At 40.2% G+C, this 24,827-nt stretch overlaps 2 protein-coding genes across 7 annotated transcripts in view; one reads left to right on the forward strand and one right to left on the reverse strand.

Annotated features, from left to right (window-relative positions):
• Nucleotides 1-726: 726 nt before the first annotated feature.
• DDX59 (DEAD-box helicase 59) lies at nt 727-24,092 on the reverse strand. Of its 3 annotated transcripts, none has more exons than XM_085232064.1 (8): nt 23,960-24,092; nt 7,265-8,090; nt 4,998-5,165; nt 4,368-4,457; nt 3,714-3,965; nt 2,695-2,847; nt 2,102-2,230; nt 727-1,058 (listed from the first exon to the last, which is right to left on the reverse strand). In XM_085232064.1, exons 2-8 carry the CDS (start codon nt 8,084-8,086, stop codon nt 795-797), a joined length of 1,878 nt encoding a protein of 625 aa, XP_085088190.1. In that variant the 5' UTR covers nt 8,087-8,090; nt 23,960-24,092; the 3' UTR covers nt 727-794. The 3 variants fall into 3 exon arrangements, with proteins under 3 accessions (XP_085088190.1, XP_085088191.1, XP_010713962.2); XM_085232065.1 differs by lacking the exon at nt 23,960-24,092 and adding an exon at nt 8,621-8,756; XM_010715660.4 differs by lacking the exon at nt 23,960-24,092 and adding an exon at nt 8,204-8,342.
• The window catches only part of CAMSAP2 (calmodulin regulated spectrin associated protein family member 2), a 73,184-nt gene continuing 72,406 nt past the window's right edge, over nt 24,050-24,827 (forward strand). For 3 of the 4 annotated variants that reach the window (XM_085232059.1, XM_085232060.1, XM_085232061.1), the window contains exon 1: nt 24,050-24,806. In XM_085232059.1, coding sequence (XP_085088185.1) covers nt 24,668-24,806 — 139 coding nt within the window. In that variant the 5' untranslated portion in view covers nt 24,050-24,667. The remainder of the gene's footprint in view (nt 24,807-24,827) is intronic. The other variant, XM_085232062.1, reaches the window with a different exon arrangement.

Consider the following 24,827-nt stretch of genomic DNA (forward strand, 5'->3'; position numbering starts at 1 on the left):
GCCGCGAACGCCGCGCAGTCCGGGCACCCCTCGCGCAGCCGGTGCGGCCCGTTCCCCCGTAGCACGGAGGCGGCACGAAGCCACGCTGCGCGCAGGGGAGCGCCTAATCGTGCCGTGACATCTCCACAAAAGTACAGCCGGATCTCTTCCTGAAGGCTGAAAACGTTTTACGACACATTTGCTATATAAGTTTGTAAATACTGCCTTTAGAAATACTGTACGCAACTGAGAAGTTTCTAAAACGCCCAGCAGAGGGAGACAAAAGCCAAAGCAAAGGAAAAAGGTAGCAGCTATCATTTGTCAAGCCTCAGTCTAAAACAAAAAAAAAAAAAAAAAGGAAATTTTAATTATGACCAACCTCCAACCGTGGACAATAAGTAGTAAGATGTAGTTACGCCAGCTATCTCAACACTTGCTGCTACTACTCTAAGTAACTCTAAGAAGCTATTTCCATAGCTTTGGTCTTGTTTTCTGGAAGAAAACCAGTGCCAGAGAAAGGCAAGAGTTACACATAAATGAGTAGCAAATAGATACGATCACTTACATATTAACAACTATAACGTTTCATGACAAAAAAAAACCAACAGATTTTTTCCTCAACTTACCTGGTTTATCCCATTTTGCTACAACAAAGTTATACTAACAACCAGGTATTGCAAAAGATGAGATAAAAATGAGACTTACTAGAAAAACATATAGATGGTTTTTAAAAAGGAAATACAGAGAGACAAGAAAATTGCACATTTATTTTTAATCACACTTTCATAATAATTACAAAGTTTGCTTTATCTTGGTTACCTCAGAGAATTATTTTTGTCATGTTTTCTAATGATGTCCATAATATTATCCCCTGTTACAAGGCTATTTTCTAATTGTTTAAGTCTCTGCTGTTCCCTTCTCTTTTGGTCATGTAGATATGGGGAATTAAGCAGCTGTGGGGGAAGAATAGTGCCTGTTGGTTTTACCCTCTTCACAACATCCCAGAAGAGTTTCTTGCTGTTGTTATTGATAAAAGTAATCGCAGTTCCACTGTGACCCAGCCTCCCTGCTCTTCCAACCTGAAAAAGCAACATCTCAGTTTAAGTTATTAAAGCTCAGTTTAATATCAAGTACAATTTCCTCATATCTCCTTATTTTCTGTTATAAAACACAGTTAGGTATTCAGGAACTTATTTAAGTGACAATATCTTCATTTCATCCTCTACACAGAAAAATTCTATACACTTCCTAGATTTGGGATACACTGATCAGAAGCTTTAAACGCACAAAAAATTACCATTTGCTTATGAGACATACCAGAAATCCAACACTAACACTGAGATTTCATAGAACCACAGAATCCTAGTTTTTCAAATGCTACAGCAACACTACATACATGTGCCTTGTTTTCTGTACAATATGTGCAAGTATCGTCATAATAAAAGCCCTGTACTTGCAATGTTCTCATGACAAAATTATTTCTCTGTGTCATCCAAAGTGCTCAAAAATTAGAAAAGAACCTAAAAAGATTCTCTAATTACAAAAAGAAATACTATTTTAGCGCCAGCATAGTTCTATTATTTATTGACTACTTGCTGAAGTACCAAAATCATTAAAAAATAAAGTGGTGTACTGCAGTTAGTAACATGAAATAATTGAGGTTAGAAGGACTTCTGGAAGTCACCCAGTCCAAACTCCTATCCCAAACAAGGCTAACAAAATTCAGATCAAGTTGCTCAGGGCCTTGTCCTGTTGACTTGTGAATGTTCCCAAGGACAGAGGTTCCACAACCACTCTGAGCAACTTGTTTCACTGCCTTAACACACTCTCCATGAAAATGACCTTCCCCTTTTACCTGGTCAGAATTTCCCTTGCAGCAAGTTCTGACCATTGTTTCTTAGCCTTTCACAGCAAATCTCCAAGAACAGTTTGGCTCCATCTGCTCTGTAAACATCCATTATCACAGCAATTAATTCTACCCTAAGCCTTCTCTTCTCCAGCCCAAACAAGTCCATCTCCCTCAATCTCTTCATGTAAGAGACAGTATTTCCATAAGTGGAGGTCATATTTCAGTATACTTTCAAGTTAATACTTCAACAAATGACAGTATTTTATTTTTTACCTGATGCACATATTCATCCATACTTGAAGGCATATCAAAATTTACGACCAGCTTGACATTGACAAGGTCAAGTCCTCGGCCAAGGACTCCAGTACTTACTATTACTTCATACTTCTCTTGAAGTAATCCCTGACAGGGGAGGAAAAAAATTATTTTTTTATTTACCTGCTTTTCAAACATGAAATCTTATGTTGGATGTAACAATGGCCAATGTGTTTTTTCTATTACAGAAGACAGAATGATCCCTCGTATTCTTGATTTAAATAGGAGTATTACTTCCAAAGAGCAAAAGAGAGACCAGAATCAGAGAGACCAGAATCAACATTTTAATTATAAAAGCATCAATTAAGGTGAAATGCATATTTAAATTCCTGTTTCAAAGCAAATAACCTAGGAAACAGTGTCCAGTATTTATCTGCATTTGAAATAACCTCATCTGTAATTTTACCTTCTCCCACACCTCTCTCCTCTTTCCCCCCAGAAGTACTCCATATTTAACCACAGAAAAACAGTAAATTGTCATCTAATTAAGCCATTAAACAAAAAGCCATTTTCTATCTATCAAGAATCTAAAAACATTAGGAGGCACAAACCTGTAATATGGCTGTCCTTTCCACCTGAGATTTTTCAGAATGCATAGATGTACATTGTAATCCTGTAATCTTATGAACAGCGTCACTCAGCAGATCTGCTCCTAACTTGCAGTCCACAAATACCAACACTGGAGGCTTGAAAAGTTTCTTATCCTGTAGAATGGAAATAAGAAAGTACCACAGTTTGCTGCTCATCATCAAGAACTCTGATTTGATCTTTGCTGCTCAATGTCTCTAGCGGTAATATCTCTTCCAGATGAGTCAATATTCTTAAATTCCAGATAAGAAACCACAAGACAGCAGCCATCAGCACAATTTTATACATCATAAACATAAGATTTGTAAGTTCAGAACCCAAGTTTATCTCAGTAACATGCACATTTTATAAGTAGGAAGCTTTCTTTAAAAAAATAGTTATGTTACACTTCTGAATTTCTTTAAGTTCTGATGTTCAGTTAAAAATTCTTATTTATTTCTTGCATAACCTAAGTCAAGACTCCCCCCTTCCATCCCTTCCGTATTCCTAAAGTACACATAAGTAATTAAGGCCTGCAATATTCATATAAAGAAAATTCAAGAGAGAACTGAATTAGCTTTCTCATTTTGTTTTCTAATGACCTTCAAAATGACAAACAACTCCTAGGCCATAAAGCAGCTATGACAGTTTTAAGAAGTCATATTCTTCCACCACCCACAGATAATCGATACAAATCTTCGGGGTGCCATTCTGCAAATAACCAAAAATAGCAAAATGATGATTTTTAATTTATTAGATCTAAGAACAGGAATTTGGTCTGCTGCTGCACAGAAGGATGTGTGAGTGGCAGGGGTGGAGTATTTCCTAAAATTGCCAATGAAGTTCTCGCACTGCAGCACTGTTGAAGTAGTGCAGTTACATGCTCAACATCACCCCGCTTCTTCACCACGTACAGATCAGAATCAAAGATGAGAACCTGACAGAGCTTTGTGAAGACACACAAACTTTTAAAAATGTCTTATGAGAACAACACTGTACTTACATTTAGTATTTCAAACAGTTTCTTCTTTTTAGATGGTTCTTCCACCCACAGAATAATCTGGCGCACATTGGAACATGGTAGATTCTTTTCTCCAATTGCTATTCTTACAAAATTGTGCAGAAGCTGATTTGCTAAGTGTTCGATACCCACTGGGATTGTGGCTGACACCAGTATAGTTTGATGATCATGAGAGATGTCTTGCAAAATATCCAACACTTGCTGCTGGAAACCCATTTTTAACATAGTATCCACCTAAGTAAAAAATATTTTATCTGTATCAGATTTCTCAATAAACAGCATAAACCTGAACTTGAAAAGAAAGATGAACCATGATGTATATGATTGGTGTGTAATAATCCCAATGCAGTAGAAACTTCAATTAGAAGAAAAGCTATATAGAAAAATTAAAAGTAACTGGCTCACAGTGGCCTAGTAGCAATGTCCCAGCTGTCAGATAAGTAAGTCTTTTATAGTCAATAGAATATGCATTGTTCAAACATCTCAAATCATTAGAGGTGAAGTTTTCTCATAACAAATACATTTCATCTTTACAGTGAACATTCTATGTGTATAATCATTTGATAATGCACCCACAATGACCCTCTACAAGGATCTCTGTACATACAATTCAGCCTTGAGAATTAACAAACTTACTTCATCCACTACTACAATTTTTATGCCATGCAGTTGTACAGAACTTTGCCTTAAAATCTCTAGAAGTCGTCCAGGTGTTGCTATTATAACCTGACAAAAGACAAAAAGATAAAGTCTGTTAAAAGAGAGAACATCCTGGAAAAAACTATGAAGTTACAGCACTGAGGTGAGAATGGTGATAATTAGTGAAACTACTTATGTTCAAATAAAATTCTAAGCTTTTCTAGGTAACTTAATTATGAAGCCTCAAAAGGAAATGAGCTTCTTAGTACTCTAATGGAAACATCTAAATACCAGCAGTGTAATCTAATCTGCATTAAAAAGAAGAACTATTTTTGACCTTACCTACAATTCTGCCTACAAAAATGGCACGTTTTACTAATTGAAAATAGCCTTATGTGTGATCCTTTCCCAAACAACAACTGTCTTTACTACATTCAATCAGAAGTAAAATGCAAATAATTATTACTGTAAAATTTTCAAAAGCTAACAGTTACTTCAGTAGCTTACACATACTCAGGAAAAACTCTGCATCTGTGCATATACAGATACATCAACAGTCACATTTTTATTTTCTGCAAATGTGAAAACACATCTCTCCAGAGCACCTTTGCACACTGCAGTCCTTACCTTGACACTTTGCTTGAGACGATGAAGCTGTGGTGGCAGTGGTAAACCTCCTACCAGGAGAACTGTTCTCATGTTTGGTAAACCAGCCATGAGTTCTTTAGCTTGTCTTTCTATCTGAATTGCTAACTCTCTTGTTGGTGCCAAAATAAGGGCTGATGGAGTTTCTGTCTACAGAGAAAGGAGTGGTAAGAAATCTGTTGAACACAGAACTACTTCATTGTTTAGGTAAAAAGCTTTCAAGACTACCTTTCCCAATACTGAAATACAAAATATGTAGTACAGCTACTGTGGATACAGTTAGACTGCTAATGCCCTTTCTATTTGAAGAAGGAAGGTAGAAAAAAGTTTCCTGACAACGAAAAAAAAGAAAAAAGGCCCAGAAAGGAATCTAAGTGGTGTTTTGTTTTGTTATTTTTGTATTTTAGTTACTGCAACTGAAGTTACAAAAGAATTTAGATTACATTCCACATGAACTCAAAACACAGGATGCTAGCTAAATCTAGAGAGACTGCAAAGATTTTAGAAGTCTTGATATCACAGGAACTTAATTTCTCCTTATCATTTTAGACACTACTGTGACTAAGCAAATCAGTATTAGACAGAGAAGACAAATACCGATAGGACACCCATACAGCAAAAACATTTCTCTGAAAACTTCAAAACAAAATCAATAACCCCTCTCACCCACTTCTAATCAGCCAGAGACTAAATACAACACTGCTACTGTCTTCAAACATCTTTTTGTTCCCTATTTAAAGATCTTCAAATTATCACCTCCTCCTGTAAATTTAAAAAACACAAAATTGCAGTACAGCAATTCCTCTCAGATAACAGTTTCTCAAGCAACAAGTAACAAAGTAAAAAGAATATAAAGTAAAACAGGAAAATGAGAAAAAACAACAAATGCAGAATTACGGTCTAGCTCCAAGATGCACTATTTCACTAATATTAATCACAGATCACTGAGTACATCCTTCATCAAATAAATAAGGTTCTCACACATACTGATACCTATATTGCAATTTCACATGATAGTTTTTTGGATAGTATCTGTTTCTTTCTGTTCTTTAATTGGAATATCTACTAATGACCAACACCAGGAAATGGTTCCTTTCCCACTGTATCTTCAGGGGAATTACACAGTCCAGAAGGACTTGGTTAAGTTGAACGCTTGCCAAAACGAAAACAACTGACAACTGCCCACTACAATTAGAACTATCTAAGCCAGGAAATGTCAAACGTTATCTTCTAACCACATTTCCCTTACGTTCTTAATGTATCATTTCTCTGTTACATTAAAATGAAAATTATTTTAAACAAAATACTTTTTACCTATAAGTTAACTAGTAAAGTATCCTTAAGACAGAAAACAAAAAGTATATAGAAGAAATAATATTCATTGAGACTCTGATTTTGTGCACATTACTATACACATACAACTGCCTTGCAGACTTTGAGGATAACCAGACAGAAGAGACATCAGAGTATAAAAGCACTGCTCCTCTATAATGCTCCTGTATAACCCCCCATGATAAAGTACTTGGAAGATAAAGAGTTACTTAAATAATCTTTATTAAGTTGAAATATATATACACGTATCTATCTTTCTATAGTAAAGACATATAAGCAGTGTAAAACATCGCATGGAATCGGATCTGAAATTATCAAATTTCAAAATCTTCTTGATTATAGCCACTAAGGCAATATGGAGCTGATGCACGAGACATAGAATACTATTTGCCATTATTTCTCATCATACATTCACATCCTTCTGAAGCAAAGATTTTCTTATCTGTTTTCTCCCCACTGACATTGCAAGAAGCTGCTTGTATAGCAACAGGATTTGCAGAACTGTAAAACCTGAAACTCTTGTCGTCATTTGATGGTCAGCCAACCACATTCCAACCGAAATTACCCCAGGAAATCATACCAATGACAAAAACCTTTCAGCCACCTGATGCATCGAGATCTATCAACTACTACTCCAGAACGTGTGAAATCATTTTCTAAGTCATGTAGGAAGTTTACCTCAGAACTTAGCTACCTTTCTTAACAAATAGAAACCGTATGTTACATAATACTAATGGAGATGATTTAGCATTCAAAGTGCAAAACAACCAACAACCCTCCCTCACAAAGAACCAATGTTCAATCAAATAAATAAATGACTTAAAATAAAGAAGACTGCAATTGCATTCTCAATTACACTGAAAATCTTGGAGACAAAGTTGCATATCACTTTCTCAAAACAAACACCATTTCATTACCTTGTTCAAAACCTTCATAATAACAGGGAGTAGGAAGGCTGCTGTTTTTCCCGAGCCTGTGTCTGCACTAGCCAAAATATCCCTTCCTAACAGTCCCACAGGGATCATTTGCATTTGGATGGGAGTTGGGACTTCATAGCCAGAATTCTTTAAATTACTGTTTAAAGTTTCAGGAAAACCACAGTGCTCAAACTCTATAATAGGTCTTGGAACTTGCTGGCCCTGGATTGCAATACCTAACTGCAGTTTAAGGTTCTCAACCTGCTCATCTTGCAAACCTAAAATAAAGGAGTGATCTTTATAGAAATAAGGTGTATTAAGGAGGTGAGTTTCTTCTTGAGATCCTCCTCGTGCGAGGTGATGAGATTTTAGCTTTTCCTCCTTTTCTTGCATTTGCAGAAGGTGTTTGGCTTTACATTCCAAGCTACAAACATCTTCATCTGTTTTATCACATATATACTCTCCGTAGCGACCACAGACAACACACACAGGTTCTCCAGGTTCTGCCCAACGCTGGGATTTGCTGAAGGACTTTATGGGTTCTTCTGAAGAGCTATCTTCAGTGGTATTTTGGTTGTCTTTTCCTAAAGATGGGTCAGGAACACCAAGATCAGAAGGAATGGCGATGGGCTCTGTGCATTGCATAACTTCATCTGAGTCACGTTTTGAAGTGAAGGTTTCTATTCTAGCTGATTTACCATCTTGGAACTCAGTGTTCTCCTCTAATGAAGACCCTCCAGAAGACAACTTATTTTTCTTGGCCGCACAGCTTTTGTCCTCATCAGCACTCCTCTTCACTTTAACAGACCTTGGTAAAAACATGCTTCTGTACAGCAGAAAGGAAACAGCCATTAGAGAAAAGTACAGAGCCGAGGAAATTTCCAACCCGGAAACCCACCCCCAATAAAGACACGGAAGCTGCCCCCTTCTAAAAATTACCTTGGTTAGCAATGCCGACACAGGACAGCGGCGCTCGGACCGCCCGGCTCGCCGCCGCCCCCCCTCGGGCCCCGGAAGGCCCCAGCTCACGCCCCGCCGCCCCGCTCTCAAAATGGCGGCACGGGACGGGCTGAGGGGGAGACGGGGAGCTTCGGGAGTGCGGCGGTGCGCGGCGAGAGACAGGAGAGCGGCCGGGTTCCCTCTCGCCTGGAGGAGCCGGGCCCGAGGCCGCGTGGAAGCCAGGGCCGCCTGGCCGCCCGGCTTCGTTCCTGAGGGCCGGGCCGCGGGGCTGGCGTCCCAGCGGCGCTTTACACCCCGAGCACGCAGCAATGACTGGCATCCGCGAGACAACGTGCAATTACTGCACATAATGGAGGCGTGGGGCATGCTAGATACATTCCTAACTCGCGTATTTACCCATGTCCAGCACACGCAAGGGCACGGCGATAGCGCTGTTCGTGTGCAGCAATCCAGGAAATTACTTCTATGCCAGTACGCAAAAGGCGCACCGTGGATCCTAAACCATTCACATTGCTTTAATATCGCCGTGGAGAAGACCAGAATGTGTCACGTTTCGCGACAGGGCAGAATTAACTTTCAGACGCCGCCTCACGCCGTGTCCCGTCACGCAGTACGGCGTGAGCCCCGCTGCTGTGAAGCAGCCCCACGGCACGGATGCGTGCGGCAGAGAAGGCCGAGTATCCCGCGGCCGCTCCCTGCCTCCCCGAGGGCGCGCGTCACCGGCAGGAGGCGAGCTGCAGCCACGACCGGCGGCACCGGCGCCCTGCGGGGCCCCGCTCATTGTGTGCGCGCCACTCCTGGTCTTCAGCACAAGCCAGACCACCGGAGCACTCCCATACTAAAAGTACTCCCTAAGACCACAAATAAGGCGGTGCGTGGGAAAGACGCTTGCTGAAAGCGCCAAGGCTGCTGTAGTCTCAAGGCACTGCAGATCCTCCAGAACAGACTGTACCTTCCCTCCTTCCTCCTCCAATACTGAGCCCATTAGTAATGGCTAGTAATTAACACTTCCTTATTAGGCACTGACACTTTTTTAATCACTACTTCGCAGATGCACAAATTTTGTTGGATTTTATAATCACTGAATGCAGCAGCGCACAGTGCACACACAAACACACGTGGGTAAAAGAAGTACTGCATACTAACAGATTTACCATAACAAACAATTTCAGCTATTAAATTTATACCCACTTCTGTTAGACTAATGAAGGTACTAGCAATCGAATAATATTGAAGTTAATTCCACTTAGATTATTAATACTCTAGTATTGCTAATTATAATTGGTAATATAATTATTAATAGTCATTATTAACATTAAAGTATTATTGTTGATATTGAAGCCCTCCACTTCTTGATCTATTTCAAATGATACGAGAAACATTTTCCCATGCTGATCCACAGCGTCTGTATCAAACCCACCAAAAACAAGTGTAGCACCTTGGATTCCTGCCCGCAGTTTACCAGCAGCTATTTTGCCCCACAGTTTATCACCTCTCACAGCCATCCTTCAGAAGCATGAACCAACTTTTCACTTCACTCGTGAACAGTAAATAATTCAGGGACGCAAGACTGGATTAAATCAGAAGACCAAAATCCCTGTTCAGAAGAAACAAGTTGTTAGGCATGCTACATCAGTGACGGTATCAGAAGCATTCCAAAGAGCAGTGACAGCAGCACACAGCTCAGCCCTCTGCAGTGATACCTGCCTGAGTGAGCCCTGTTAGCTACGCTGCACTACAACACCGCCTGCAGGCACCTCACAGACAGTCTGGCTTCTTGGGTTCCACAGACGGTTTCATTAACAAATACATCCCAGAGGGAAAGAGTTCAAAACGCTTCAGTATAATGTGCCTTAAGTTTCCTTCGCAGGCAAAATATCCTCATGCCAAGTCTGAATTTTCCACTTGGGGTGAGCCCCCAGTGTAGGCTGACAATGTACCGACAGCGGACTCAAATTTGAGTAAAAATGGAGCCTAACACATCGCTCCCTCCAGTGGCAAGTGTCAGTTCTGACGCGTCCGAGAATTAAAGCGTGCCTCCAAATAACAGATCAGAAATGGGGATTTTCTTCATGCTATAGGATGCACATTGAGTTATTTCATATGTAGCATTATTCTGAAATAAGGAATTCCACAGCCTTAACTGCAGTTGTTGATGTCATAATTTATAAAGAGTAATATATTTATGATGATGTTACTTAGAATAATTGGCTGAATTAAAAAAAAAAATAGCAAAAGAACATTTCACCACACCAATATGTGGAGTTAGCAAATGTCATGGTTTTATGTTTTTTGTTTTTGGTTCTCAGTATTCCGCATCAAAGCATCATGTAGTGTACTGGGAGTTAAAGTGTTAATGCTCCAATTCCAGGCACCTATCCCTATACATTACAGAAGTCATGGGATCTGGCCCTTCCGGATGGGACGGTCTCTTACTGCCTGGCAGTGGGTGCTGGAGGATGCTTTCCTGGCTGTTCCAAGCTTTTCAGGTTTGAATCGGTCTCGAGAACTCTCTCTCTCTCCTATTTTATTTGATTTATTAGTCTCAATTTCAATCAGATTGTATTATATTGTGTTATCTTGCATTCCGATATCATAGTTAGTAAAATAAGTTTTCCTCCATAGATTGTTGCCGCTGTTTTTTGTTTTCCTCTCTTCCTTCCCATTTTGTGGGCTGGGGAGGGGAGGGCAGGGGCCTACCGCCCCCTGTCACGGGTGTAAATTGATCTCGTTAACTCTGTGACAGCAAAATACCTGCTAGTTGGAAAGGGAGGGAGCATGTCTTTCCATTCAGGTGACACAGAAATCAAAGCACATTTACCTGGAGATTGGCCCCATACCTGCTCCACCTGAAACTACAAAAAAGTTAAATAACTTCTGTTTCTTTCATATTTAAGGATTTGGAAGGCATTTTACAAATTTGTAGGTGAGGCAATAATCAGCAGCTCTAAGCTGAAGTTCACTTAAAGATCAGTTCTTCGAACAAACATTGACAGTCAATGACCCCACGGGTTTCTGAATTACAGCCTTAAAGGAACCACACAGGAAAAATCCAGATAATCGAAAAAACAAATAATGTGGCTAATCCTTAACTAGTCAGTTCTGCTAACATTCACACCAATTGTCTTGATTTCATACAGACATTGAACACACCGTGTTTATTCTGAGGCCGAGCAGTAAACAGGCAACTAATCAACAAAAGGAGGCTTGGACAACTGAATTATTTGGGCTTCCTGAGGATTTTTTCTTTGGAGAGCAACATTCTAAGGAGATATTGGTTGATGTTTCTCTCTGCAGAAGTCTGTGGTAAAATTTGAATTAATAAAAATCTAAGTAAACCTAAATGCTTAAAGAGTATTACTGAGTTGTGGGTTTGTTTGTTGTTTTTAGTTCATAAAAAACACAAATCTGATCCTGAGCTCTGGCATTAAGTGCCAAATTCCTCAGGTGCAGAATGTCTTCATCTTTCCATGCCATGTCAGAAAAGAAACAGGGATGTCACCTATTTCTGGCGTTTGCATTTCCTGTTTTTTTCTGTGATCAATTATTTTTCCTCTACTAATGTCCAAGATCCAACTATTAGAATATAGTTAAATAATTATTTTATAATTATGGTACTATATACTACTACATGCCCAAAATGTTATTTTTACACGCTGCAACTGCTTCATTAACACAGATCCACAGAAGTATTCCACAAAAGCCAAAATACTCATCTTTCACGTTATTCTATTGCTCTTTCTGTAAGGACCTCAAATCATTACATTTGAAAGCTGCTTACTACTTTGCTATTCAGATTTATGTAACAATGAATAAGGCTGGTTTATTGCTGTATGAGATGGGCACCCATTCCAAAAACAAGATTAAACTCTCACTGAAATCAAACCTGCATTCTTCCCCTTATGGGATCCCACACAAATGGATGTGAGAAGAAGAGAATACACAAGAGACAAGAGAAAAAAGTTCCAGCTTGCCAGATGACTTGTGTTTGCTGCATGTTACACCACTGCCAGCTGCTACTCCTGGCTTTAGAAGCCACTGGAAGCTGCTGCAAAATAGAGGAGCCTTCCAACACTTGCACTTGCTGCTATTGGCTGACTTGGTGGCTACACAGCTCCACAAGTCAAGTTCCAAAAGCTTCCTTTATGTCAGCCTTCACTGCTGCTCTGAGTGGCTCCTAATGTTAAGTTTCAGCATACAGAATTTTAAATTCCTGAAATGCCATTCTGTCTGTTAAGTATTGAATACACTCTGAATAGTTCACCTAAAAAAAATAAAATTCATGGATAATTTTTTCCACTGACTCACTCCGAAGATCTGACATTCATTTTGCAGTCCTGTGACTTATTTGGTATTAATTTTCCTGGGAGAGATCTTTGTCATATGCTAAAGACTGTGACTGATAAGCAAAATTGAGGATAAAAAAAATTGTGATGTAGTTTACCAAAATGAAGTTACACCTTCAGCTAACATCCTTTTCCACAAGCACTGTAATGCAATGTAGATATCTCATTACCGAGTGGAATATTTGTCCACGAAGTTTTAACAAAAAAATGTATCAGAGTTCAAAAGGCAATACTTTTTTTTTTTAAAAAAAGAACTTTCATTTATGTCCAAAATGCATACAGAAATTTTACTGTTCTTCCTCTAAAACTGCTTCTTCCCTGTTTGCTTTCCTTATGTAGAGAAAAGAACGAGATGACTGTTCACTTTTGCTAACGTTCCTTTTTTCAACCCCCCATTTTTTTTTCCCCAAAATTTCAAAACTTATCATCTTGAAAAGCTAAAATGTGAGGCTAAAGTCTCCTGCCAGTTCCTCGCCACTAAAGAATGTACCACCATTTGCACCATTTGTCCAGAGTTCTGTTTTTTTTTTTTTCCCCTCCACCACCTGGGAGGCCATGGTTTTCATTAGCTGTAGCAAACAGCATAGTGGTAAAGAAGTGATCTGTATCTGGTCTTCGCACAATTATATTTCTGACCTATAAGCCAGAATAAACAATAAACAGTTTATTAGTCAAAATCAAGTGCTTATGCTGGCTGCATCAGCATGGACAACAGCTAACTCAACTAGAAGCTATCAATAGAAAGCTAGAGCACTGAAATCTGAAATGAAACAACGATTGTGCCCTGGACAGACAGTATTACATGGTACTGCTAATCCTAGAAATTAGTTACTATACTGTTTAACCACAACTTCAAGTACAGTTTTGGCCCTTTACTCTTTATAAAGAACTACTTGATTTTTTTGTACATTTTTCAGTATGGATAAAAATGCTACAATCAAGTCACTAGAAAACCGATACACTGCTCAGATTTTATAGAGTTAAAAATCACTTACGTAAATCTGTGAAAATAACCTTAAAATTCTAATACTTGCTTTTTTTTTTCCTGCCTTCATGAATCACTCTTAATCTGATCATATATTTTAATTAACTTAATCCTTGCACTTGGATATTCACTCATGACAAAAATGAGCTGCCCTCCCAGACAAACGCTACTGGAAGATAAACATGCAACAGTCATTGTAAAGAGATACAAAAGCACAGATTTAAGAATGACAGAATAACAGGACTAAATACCAAGCCTTCAAGTTACACCTTTCTCCTAGCATAAAATGCCAAGTGCAGGAGAGAATGAAAAGCTTTAGTCTATACTCCAATCCATGAATACCAAAGCCCTGTGAATCAGTTTGAAGATGGACTGCGTAAACAAGGAGATGACAAGTCTGTGTAAATCCCAAAATAACCTTGCTGTAGGCCTTAACAGTCCACCTCTGAATGCTTACCATTTCAAAGCTTGGCTCTAATTACAGGTTTCTCCAGTTGCTTTTATTTACATTCTTCTAAGAAACTCAGCTCAGACAAAACAACTGTGCTCCTAGTTCAATTCCAGCCAAATCAGTACTTCAAGGTACCACAGATTAGTTAAGAATATCCCCTCAAAACCAAACATAAATAGTAGAAATAACTCATCTGAAAACAGCTTCCAATCCATGACCTCCTAAGTTCATAAAAACCTCCCACCCATTTAAAAGTGGAAGACACTCAGAATACTGCTTGACTCCTCTGATCAGTCAGAGCATGGCAATGTACCAAATACTGTATATTGCATTAATTTATTGCACAAGTGTAGTTCTCACATAGCTCTGCAAGAAAGGTTATTAAATATGAATAGATAAACCAGAAATACTTTTCTCTTATGGGATAAGAGAAGCTAAACTCAGTATGTGCAATTATTTTTTACTGCAGAAAGGATAATGTTCTTTTAGGCTACACAGAACAGCAAGTACAGTTAAGGTATGATCAAACTGAGGCCCTGAAAACACTGAGTAAGTGAAAATACCAATAAACAGTAACTACATAAGACTACAGATAACCCAAAGAGATGAGAACATATCACTAAATGTTCAAGAAAACATAAATCGTTTAAGCCTCTCTTAAGCTTTTTCTTCTATGAGCCATTTGCAGTATTTATCAACTAGCAGTTATAAGCACTAAGCAGACAGCACTCTACCTCCCATGCCTCATGGCACCAAATTTCCTGTTATTTAACTGAGAGTTCCATGATCACAGACCTCTAAAGATGAAACAACAGATTCATCCTTCTGATATTTAGCAGGTTTCCTAAATGTTGTTTATATGGGAACACACAGTCAATGCATTAGCTCAGCTTGATAAAGCACAATAGCTATTAAAAAAGAAAGCAAGCTTAACAAATGCAGCCTATCTCTCGCTACCACACTTGAATGACTGCTCCCCTATGCTTTCTGTTAGAAAGATTCAAAGAAAATGCCAGTAACCTTACAGCTGGTGACTCTAATACCAGAGGGCAGCAAGACAGAAATAATGAATGCCTCCTTGTTAAGCAGTTTTGTTTGCACTGTTCCAAGAAAGATCTGCCAAGAACTTGCCATGCAAACCTTATTTTTCTGGGATTTGTAACTTGGCTGTAAAAAATTCCAGCATAATAATGTCTGGTTCAGAAGAATTCAGATTTCAGGTTTTAAAATATACTTCTAAATTTCAGAATAAATTCAATCTACACTAAGATAAACAATTTAGTATTTAATATATTTTTAGTTGTTACCTTGAAAAAATTGTCATCAGCCATTTGCATGCAAGATCATTTTACATTTTCTAACCTTTTGGGTATTAAATTCTAATCTTCTGGATGTTAAGTAAGTCCAAAGAATTCTGATATAAATGGCAAATTTTGTGCTGTATGCTCAAGTCTCCACTGACATGTATTTTCCTTCTAGGAAAAGCTGTATGAAATCCATACGAAGGACTTGGGGGGATTCTACCTCCTAAACAACCCAGTGGATTAAATCTGTGTTAATTCTTAAGACAAAGCAGCTGACTTGGCTGTTAGGATAGGTTGGGAAAAAACTGGCAAAATAACAGCAGTCTTATAAAACACGAACTTAAAAAGTCCACATGAAAATGGTCTGGTTTGGTTTTGTTTAAACCAAATGATGAACAATTTTGATGCAAATGTCCATTTCCAGTTTTCCAACTTCCTTTTTTTTTTTTTTGGCACAGGATCCATTAGAACAAGGTCATTCTGTAGAGTTTCTTGCCAAAGCAATATTGTTTCATGTTGCAACTAGTAAGATACAGACAAATTAGACTGTTACATGTAGCATCATGTAACAATGCAGACAGAAGCTCCAGCTAAGGAAAACTCTCTTCCAAGAAAAGGCCAGTCATGAAGAAACAAGAAGGCTACAATAATTACCTGAGCACTGAAAAGAGCTGTGGAAAGGCCGTGGCTTAGGCTCCTACCTAAGAGGAAGAAACCTCCCAACAATTCAAAACTAAGAGACAACAAAAACATACCAATCAATTATAAAATAGTTCTGAATCTGACAGGATTATTGCCAAGGACATTCTTGAAGAAATAAAGCCAGAAAATACCATGACACAGAGGAGCAAAGAAATGATTGTCCATTTTCTTGACTAATTGTTGTTTTTTTTTTCCCCTATGGGACTTTGCCTATAGCACATTAGCAGCACATTAGCCCCCAGAACACCTCTACCTACCTTACAGTTTTGTGCAAATTAAATCTAAGTAGGCATATGAAATAACAGCTCCTCCGAGATTATTTGCAATTCAGCCAAACATGTTAGATTTATAGAAGGATAAATGCTAGACAAGTTGCATCATTCTTGAGGACTCCATGAAATGAAGTAAAGCCATGGCTCTCATTCTCATTCTGTTCTGCTTCAGAGTATACTAAAGCTGCAGAGGAACAGCTCCCCCTGACATTACTGATCTAAATACTTGAAAACACAGCATTACTGCACTATTCAACCTGAACAAGGAAAAAGTGTGGCTAGACAGACAAGAGACAAATAAGAACAAAGAGAGCCTACCAGATCAGTGGGACTCAGAGCAAAAACAAAAGGCTTCTGTATTACCAACCCTGTCTGTTCTGCAAGAAGCCACAAACACAGTCAGTGGTTATAAGAGGGAGTTGGCCCTGGGAAGCATGTCAGTATGTCTTCAGTGATTAAAGTGACAGCAGAAGTGCATCTCCATGCAGATGGCTCTTAATCATCAGTTGATACACAGGAAACCTGCTCTCTAGTAGCAGCGAGGATATTTCTGCAGGACTCTCAAGTAATGAAATCAGAGCAATGTAATAATATCAAAGCCTTATTTGCTACTGCTTGCCTACTATTACAGAAACTAAAACACTGTAATCTTGACTCTGAAGCGACATCATTCATCACTTTGTTCTACATTTCCACTGGTCTCTGACTAGAACACCTACAACCCAATACAACAAAGTGTTTACAATTCTTACTTTTCATCTCTTTGTTCTTAGGTGTCCCATCTCCAGATCATCTCTTCCCTCAGAGAAGTCAAAAAATACTCCTAATTATTCTAGCACAGTACTGCATAAGACCTTGGAGGTAAAAGGAAGATGTGCTAGCATGCCCTATGCCTCAGATACACTTTCTTATTGAGCTGGTTTTTGTTTCCCTCACTCTTTTTTCTGGTGACTACGATTCACTGCTCATCCTAAACGAGAACACTGCAAGCCGGGTCAGAGACTCAAATGCCCAATTCCAGTAGATGCCTTATGAACAATGAACTACTCACTCAATTGAACAAGCTGGACCTGCATCAACCCAGGAGTTTATTGCAATATCTGCTTTGTTACCTTACACTCTCCAATCAGGCAATTGCTTCCTTTCAGTTAAACACAGGGAGGAAAGCAAAAAAGAGCTTGCCACAGACAAGAGCTGCCAAAGGAAAACCAATAGATATACCATCAACTCCCCTTTCTAGTCCTTATTTCCAGGGATTACTTCTGTTGCATCATATAACAATTCCCTTGATTCAGCGTAATGCCTACAGGCACACTCTCACCCAGGCTGCTGCTTCACTCATTTAGTAAATTATCACCTTTAAGGACTGTACTGTGTCTGCTAAGACAAAGCCTGTGTGAGGGATTATGAAGATCTGTGCAGAAGTAAGCGTCCCACATATTCTTTGTCTGGCTCAGACGTCTCCCAGAGCAGCGATCATCACAAGGGCTCAAATCTTCTTTAGAAAGCAAGTTTCAGCCTGCTTGCCCCCTTCCTTCATCTTCATTCAACTACACTGGCTAACAAGAAGAGAAAGCTCTGTTTCTGACACCCTTGATTCTGACTGTCACTCCCATTCTTTGTGCTGACAAGTGAAATGACCCTGGCCCCTACCTAGGTAAGACAGCTGAGAAAATGCCCTCTGCTTCAACACACACTGTGTGGCAACAGGGTAACCCAGCCACTAGTGATTTAAGGGCAGCTGAGGAGAAACTAGTTCATACATAGCAGGGTGGACCAGCTGATGACAGACCAAAAAAATGTTATATGTTCTAAAGGTAGTGGATGAAGATTACTATATGGTCATATTCGCACAATATAAGGCAACAGTCACACACAGATTTAAAAGAGGTGTCAAGTAGAGAAGCATAATTATTGATACTAATAGAATGGACAAAGAGCTCTACAATTCTTAAATGAGGAAAATCCTGTTAGAACCAGCATGTGCTTCAGCAGAAGAAGGCCTAGATTAGTGACTACAGTAACTGACTAGGATATAGAATGAGATGCGCAGCACAGATTTGTAATTCTAGCTATTTTCAATAAAATTCAATAGGTGCCATAGGAACGGTGAGGTCAAAACCTCCTTAAAATTATGGTTATTCAGATAAATACAAAAATCAATTTACAAAACACTTAACAGTAGACGCTGCTACAAAAATCACAGACCAAAAGCAATATGGGAATCATGTGGCTGGACAGGCTTTAAGATGCAGGGGGCTGCACACTTCTGGGTGGGTACAAGAGAAACAACAGAAGGAAAAGCAGAAATAATATAGAAATCTTAAAGAAAACAGCAGAGTAACAGCACTGACATTACTTACTTAAAAATTACAGTACTTAAAAATTTAACCATACACAGCAGTGTGAAAGACATGACAAAGGAATTATTTTGTACTGATTTCAAGAAAACATGACTTTCACGTGCCTGCTTCAAAAGTGAATAGCTAATATAAAAGTACCTACCCAAGCCACTATCAATTTCCCAACCCGCTGGAAACAAAGTGAAGGACATTAGGTACCAGAAAAGCAGTCAAGTTGGAGTGTAACAAATGAGGACATCAGCATCCAGAACTGTTGATTGGCAGATGAAGTGATTACATGAAGTCTAACCATAGCAGCAAAGAATAAACAAGTGACAACAGAATAACCAGAGAGAAGTATACTTTTTTTTGCAGTTAATGTCCTTTTGAGATGTTCTAGAAGAAAGAAATCATCCAAGTTATTTCTCCAAAAACACATTCTTGGCAAGGCACCCTTGATCCAGAAAAATAATTATAAACACAATTAAATTCACTTGTGTCTTTAGTGGCAGTGATTTCAAATGGGAACTACACAGACAGTTATCCTTAAAAATCTTTGTTGCCAAGTTTTTATTACTAAATATAATATACATACATTTTGTTTGAGTCAACTATTAAAATAATTGTTGTTCTTGCCATGTTTCTAATACATATTGAAATAAGGGTGTCTTTAAATCTAGTTGTTCTACATGAGGCTTAGATATCCTATTTGTTTTGGGATATTGAAAATGACAAACTAAGCGTAAGGTGCACATCTTTAAAGCTACTTGGAAAATATGAACAAATTAAGTGGTGGCCGAAAAGAATTAAATGCAGCAGAATTTTACATACGCAGAGTAAGATTATTTCACTACATATGCGTAATCAAAATCTCCAGTAACATCAAGAGTCAGTATGTATAAATGCAGGGATACAATACACAACTTTCTGAAGCACACTTCCCATGGCTTTAGAAACAAGGTGCCAGCTATTTGTACCTGCACCCTGAAGTAATCATCATAGTTCCTCAATAACACGTGACTTCTCTACAAGTTAAGGGAAACTGAGAAACTACCTAAAAAAAAAAAGAATTAGATGATAATGTTTGAAGAAAATAAAGACAATTTAAAAGCTCCGTTAGGCAGTTCCTGTGCTATTTCCTTTACTTTTTTTTCTGCACCACTTCTACTATAATCCTTTCTAAAAAATAACTGATGCATTTAAAGGACACAAGAATTTCCCTGTCGTAATGGAGCATTCTCTCCTACTGACTGCTGGTCTTATTCAGACATACATGGGCTTCACTGGAAACTGAAAGCAGAGCCAAAAGATGGAAAACTGAAGCCTATTCACGCTCAACCAATAAACATGAGCATGCCTCCAACAAATGACCTCTTATGAGCATTCACATACTTCTGCACATATAGAAGCAGAGGGAAAAAAAGAAAACCAAATGGCTAGCCATTTCAATGTAGTATAACGCAACAGGAAAATCTGTGCAGTTAGCTCTCAGTCTGTGAAAAAACTCCTAATAACCAACTTAAACTTCTTATACCTGAATACACAATTCAAAAACTAGAGTCATCCATTTTACTCTGAACTGCAGTACAAATATAGTATTATTTAACTGCTATCGATACAACAACAGCATTGCATTTTATTTCTATACAAAGCATTTCTGAAAGTAAATTCCCCACCGTATTCTCATTTTACAGGGCAGGTAAATTGCTCAAGGCTTTAAGACAACACCCATAAAATCACACTTAGGAGTTTCCTCAAAAAACTTGGGATGCATCTAGATGACCACAAGGGAAACAAACCTCTTGTACTGAAAGAAGACAATGCCTATTCCATATGCTTTAAAGTACACACAAAAAAAATATAAGTAATATAGAAAACTTAAGAGTAAAGATATATCAAAGAAAACAGTAAACTTACAGAATGTTACACAGAAAAACAGAGCCATCTAAAAAATACCTGGCAAATGTACAATTCCAAGAGATGGACAGAATTTGAAAAGCTGCTGACATAGAAAACAGGGGGAAAAAAACTTGGAAAAAGCACCAAAGTAACCAGAGAGAAAACAAAAGAGAAACAAACCAACCAAACTGAAAATTTGCACTGGGAGTCCAAATTAACAGAAAAATTTGAAATACAAAAGTTACAAAATCAACACCTATATTTTTGTATCATCCTGAAACAGGAAAAACACATTCCTCCCCCCAAAAAAACCACACACTAAAAAAACCCACAGCTTACAGAAGCTGCATATATACTGTAGCTGAAATGCTAAATCACAGCTTGAAGCAGTGATTGAGCACCTGGTGGGAAGGTAGAGCCAAACCAGGGCAGCTCAGGTGCATGCAATGCAGCTGAGTGATCAGAAGGGGCGGAGCCAGAATCCACCCCCCTCCCAGATCTCATTTAAGGTTGGCAGTGGATGTAGGTGTTTTGTTGGCGAGTCCTTGGTACTTGAAGTCTTCTGAGGGTAAGCAGCTTTTTTTTCTTTGTTTTTGTTGCCGCTTCATTTGGGCTTATCTTCACTTTCTTTAGCCTAGGACTTTGCTACTACACTGTTGTAGCTGTGTTTTCCATCGTGTTACAGCATTACATAAATACATCAGTAATAGTGTCAAATAATCTTAATAATTCAGACAAATGTGTCAATTAATATCTGTTAGAAAATGTATTTTCCTAGCTCTCATTATTTAAGAGGTTTTACTGTTGCTTATAGAGCAATACTAAAAAGCTAGTACAACAGGGATTTCATTTCAGAAGTCATCTTTATGTTATAGTATCTTTTTCAGAGCCATCTGTAGAACACATTTTCAGTCTGATATCTGTCTAAAGTTTCCTGGAGTCAGCAAGCATGGTCATGAAGGAGTGTGGTGGGATGTAGGTGCTCCTCAATCTGTGGTGTGCTAAGCTGTGTGCAGTACCTTTGTTAGACACAGAGCACATCTCTTACTTTAGCTATTTCTATCCTGGTCACTGGAACTTCTGGAGAGAAAGAAAAGAAAAGAAGGTGGCAGAGCAGTAGTTCAAGATAACATCCCTATGGTGTTATTTCCAGACTTTTTTCAACAGCAGGGCTGAAGCATTATGTGCTGGAGTAGTTCCTGTTAACTACTATGTTTGTGGATTTATTCTAACATGATAGCTTAAAACAGCTATCACTAGCTGGTATTGCCTATTTAAAACACTTATCATACAATATTATCATACAATATTATGAAACAAAAAATTATGCATGAGATACTACTTCAGCCTAATCACTCCCTTGTCTTGTGCTAGCCTCAGTTTAGTCTAAGAGAGTCTATCACAGACAAAGCTTTTTTGGAAGATGCAAGAATCCTGAAACAAGTTAGAAAACAGAAGTTTAAAACTCTTGGTCAAAGTTTGTTTAACACTCACCCAAGGTTATGACTACTGGCAACAACCTTCTCCCACATCATTATTCTTAGCTTCATGGTCATATGTGCCATTGTTGCCTCACACTGACTACAGACTCTGTACAACCACTGTGTAAGTGACCAAGCAGATGGCAGTGAAGGATAAGTCTATGGCATAGCTAGAGGATGAAACTAGTCAAGTGGGTTTCTAATACAGGGTACAGGGAGTGAGAAAAAAGGAAAAAAAAAAAGAAAAATCCTCTGGGAACTGCTTGTTTTAGTTCTTAATACTTTGTCCTTTCACCTGCAATAAACTTTAAATCGTGAAATACTTTGCAACATAAAGATAGTGTACAGAAGAATTTATTGCTACTCAAGTGTTTTAAGGTAAATAAGCAGAGCAGAAAGAGATGAGCCCTCACTGTTTCTTCTCTGTTTATCTCTTCTGGACAATTAAAGCAAACTTAAATCACTTTTTATGTTGACTGCTGATACCTCTGACAATGTAGTGAGCAACATCGCATATAGGCACGTTTGCAAAAGTAGACCTGGCACAAGCAACTGCTAGTGATGTTTTCTTTTTTACTCTCAGATGCCTTATATTCATGTGTTAACTTTTAAGAGTATTGAACAAGTTAAAAAAAACATTTATATTACAGTTACCATGGCACAGCATTTTTTAGAACTCCTTCTGTGAATCTGAATAGGTTTCACTGCACCCACAGAAACTTTCAAACTTAGATTTAGATTGGTAGTAATCTCCACATATTCCTATCCACAATGGCCTCTGCTTTCAGTTGTTCTAAAACAAGATAAACTTCTTTTTAATTTTTTATCAATTTGAAGGAAGGAGGGATTCGGGCCTACATTATTTTTGAAGAACAGCTTTTTACTCGTATGGGGTAAAGGTAGCTATATTCTTAGTGTATAATACAGTAAAGGTACATGTGCTGTGCAAGTGAATTAAAACAAATGACAAATCCAGAAGGCCATTAAACATAGCTATCCCTCCTTATTGGGATTATGCAACATTTTGTAAAGGGGGGGAAAAAAACACTTCTTTTTTGTAGTGTTTATCTGGTGATCTTAAGAACTCTTGAAGTGGGTCTGTACCCGTCATACTGAAGTGATGGCCTTCAAGTTTTCACAAACGTTTCCCTGTAAGTCATACTGATTCCCAGGTGTTTCTTTAGTCATGCAAGAAGCAAATGAGCTGAAATTTGGGAGTATGTTGTTTTCTTCTGGGTCTGATCATTTAGGGTTTTAAAAGCTCCTGCATTCCAGGTGTTTGTTGCTACTTACACAATGAGAATTAAGTTACCTTTCTAGAAGCAATGTCAAAAACAACATAAACAAGTTCTTAAGTGTCACATAACTTCTGTGGCATATTAAAAAAAAAAAAACTGAGGAAAGCATGCAAGTACAGGTTTGACTTGAGCTGTTGAAAGTTAAGCCTGTACTTCTCATGAATACGGAGTACTTTCCAGTGCCACACCCGCACATGGGGTTCTTCCCATTTCCTACTGCAGGAATTCCAGCCGGCTCCTGTCAGCGAAACCGGGATGCCTCCCAGCCCCGGCCCTGCCGCGCAAGGTACGTGCCAGAAGCACACGTAACGCAGCAGCGAGACACGAAGTCCAGTTTAAACGCGAAGACGTAACCGTCTGCAGACAGCGTTACGTGGATTCCTCGGAGCTTCTCGCTCAGGCTGTGCCAGGAGCGGCCCTTGGGACTCGGAGCACAACAGGGCGAAGCATTTCGGCCCGCGCCGCTCCCCGCCCACCCGCTCTCCGTCACGCAGCGCCCACAGCTCGGCCTTGAGGAAGCCACGGCCCCCTCGGCAGCCGCAGCAAAGAAGCCCCTCCCGCCCCGCTAGGAAGAAGGACGGGCGGGCCGGCCCCGCGGCCAGCAGCTACCGCCCTTTTCTTTCTTTTGCTTTCCTCCCGCCGAGCACCCCCTTACCGCCGGGCAGCGCTCCGCCCCGCCGCCTCCGCCTGAGGCGCGGGCTCGGCCCGGCGCCAGAACCGCCCCCTGTGGGATGCGCGCGCACGTGACCGCGCGTTCCCTCCCCGAGCGAGCAGGCGGCGGCAGCGCATGCGCGGCCGCGCGTCTCCCGTCCGGTGCGGCAGCTGCGGGCGTACCGCCGCAGCGGCGGCGTCTGAGGGAGCGCGGGGCCGAGCCGTAGGGGCAGCGCCCGGGCGGGGGTTAGCGGCGGGCGGCCGTGCACCGCTCCCGGCCCGCATTGTTCCGTCGGTGGGGCGAGGCGAGCCGCGCGGCGCCTGGAAACCGCTGCCCGGCGTTTTGACATCTCGGCGTCGGGAAGGGCCGCGTCCCGGCCTGCCGCGGCTGGGGACACGGCCGGCCGCTCCCGAGGCGCGCGGCCCCCGCCGGAGAGATTCCACCGGGCAGCGGGGGCCGAGGCCATCAGGGCCGGCTTTCGGGCTGCGGGGGGCGGCGGCGTGAGCGCGGGGAGACAAAGGGCCGGAGGAGGAGGACGCCGGGCTCCGCCACATTCCTGTGTGGAGGAAGGCGGGAGGCGGCGGCCCCGGAGCGGACAGCTGGGCTCCGGCACCGCGCCGCCTCAGCTGCTCCCGCCGCGCCGCGGCTGTGCCGCCCGGCCGCGGGACGAGGAACCATGTAAGTTCGGATTGCCGAAGGTCCCGTAGGAAGATGGGGGATGCCGCGGACACCAAGGAGATGAAGAAGACTTTCATTGTTCCTGCCATCAAACCCTTCGACCATTATGATTTTTCCCGAGCGAAAATCGCCTGTAATCTCGCCTGGCTGGTGGCCAAAGCCTTCGGGACAGGTAGGCGGTGTCTCTTCTCTT

This window comes from Meleagris gallopavo, chromosome 10 (genome assembly GCF_905368555.1).
Source record: "Meleagris gallopavo chromosome 10, MGAL_WU_HG_1.1, whole genome shotgun sequence".
NCBI lineage: Eukaryota > Metazoa > Chordata > Aves > Galliformes > Phasianidae > Meleagris > Meleagris gallopavo.

What these genes read in the sequence shown, in the direction of transcription:
- DDX59 (XM_085232064.1), bottom strand. Translation starts at nt 8,086, where the DNA reads ATGTTTTTACCAAGGTCTGTTAAAGTGAAGAGGAGTGCTGATGAGGAC. An exon ending in GTCTCAAGCAAAGTGTCAAG is followed by an intron (nt 4,458 to 4,997) that starts GTAAGGACTGCA and finishes GTCTTTTGTCAG; the next exon opens with GTTATAATAGCAACACCTGG. An exon ending in AAAGGACAGCCATATTACAG is followed by an intron (nt 2,231 to 2,694) that starts GTTTGTGCCTCC and finishes CTCCCCTGTCAG; the next exon opens with GGATTACTTCAAGAGAAGTA.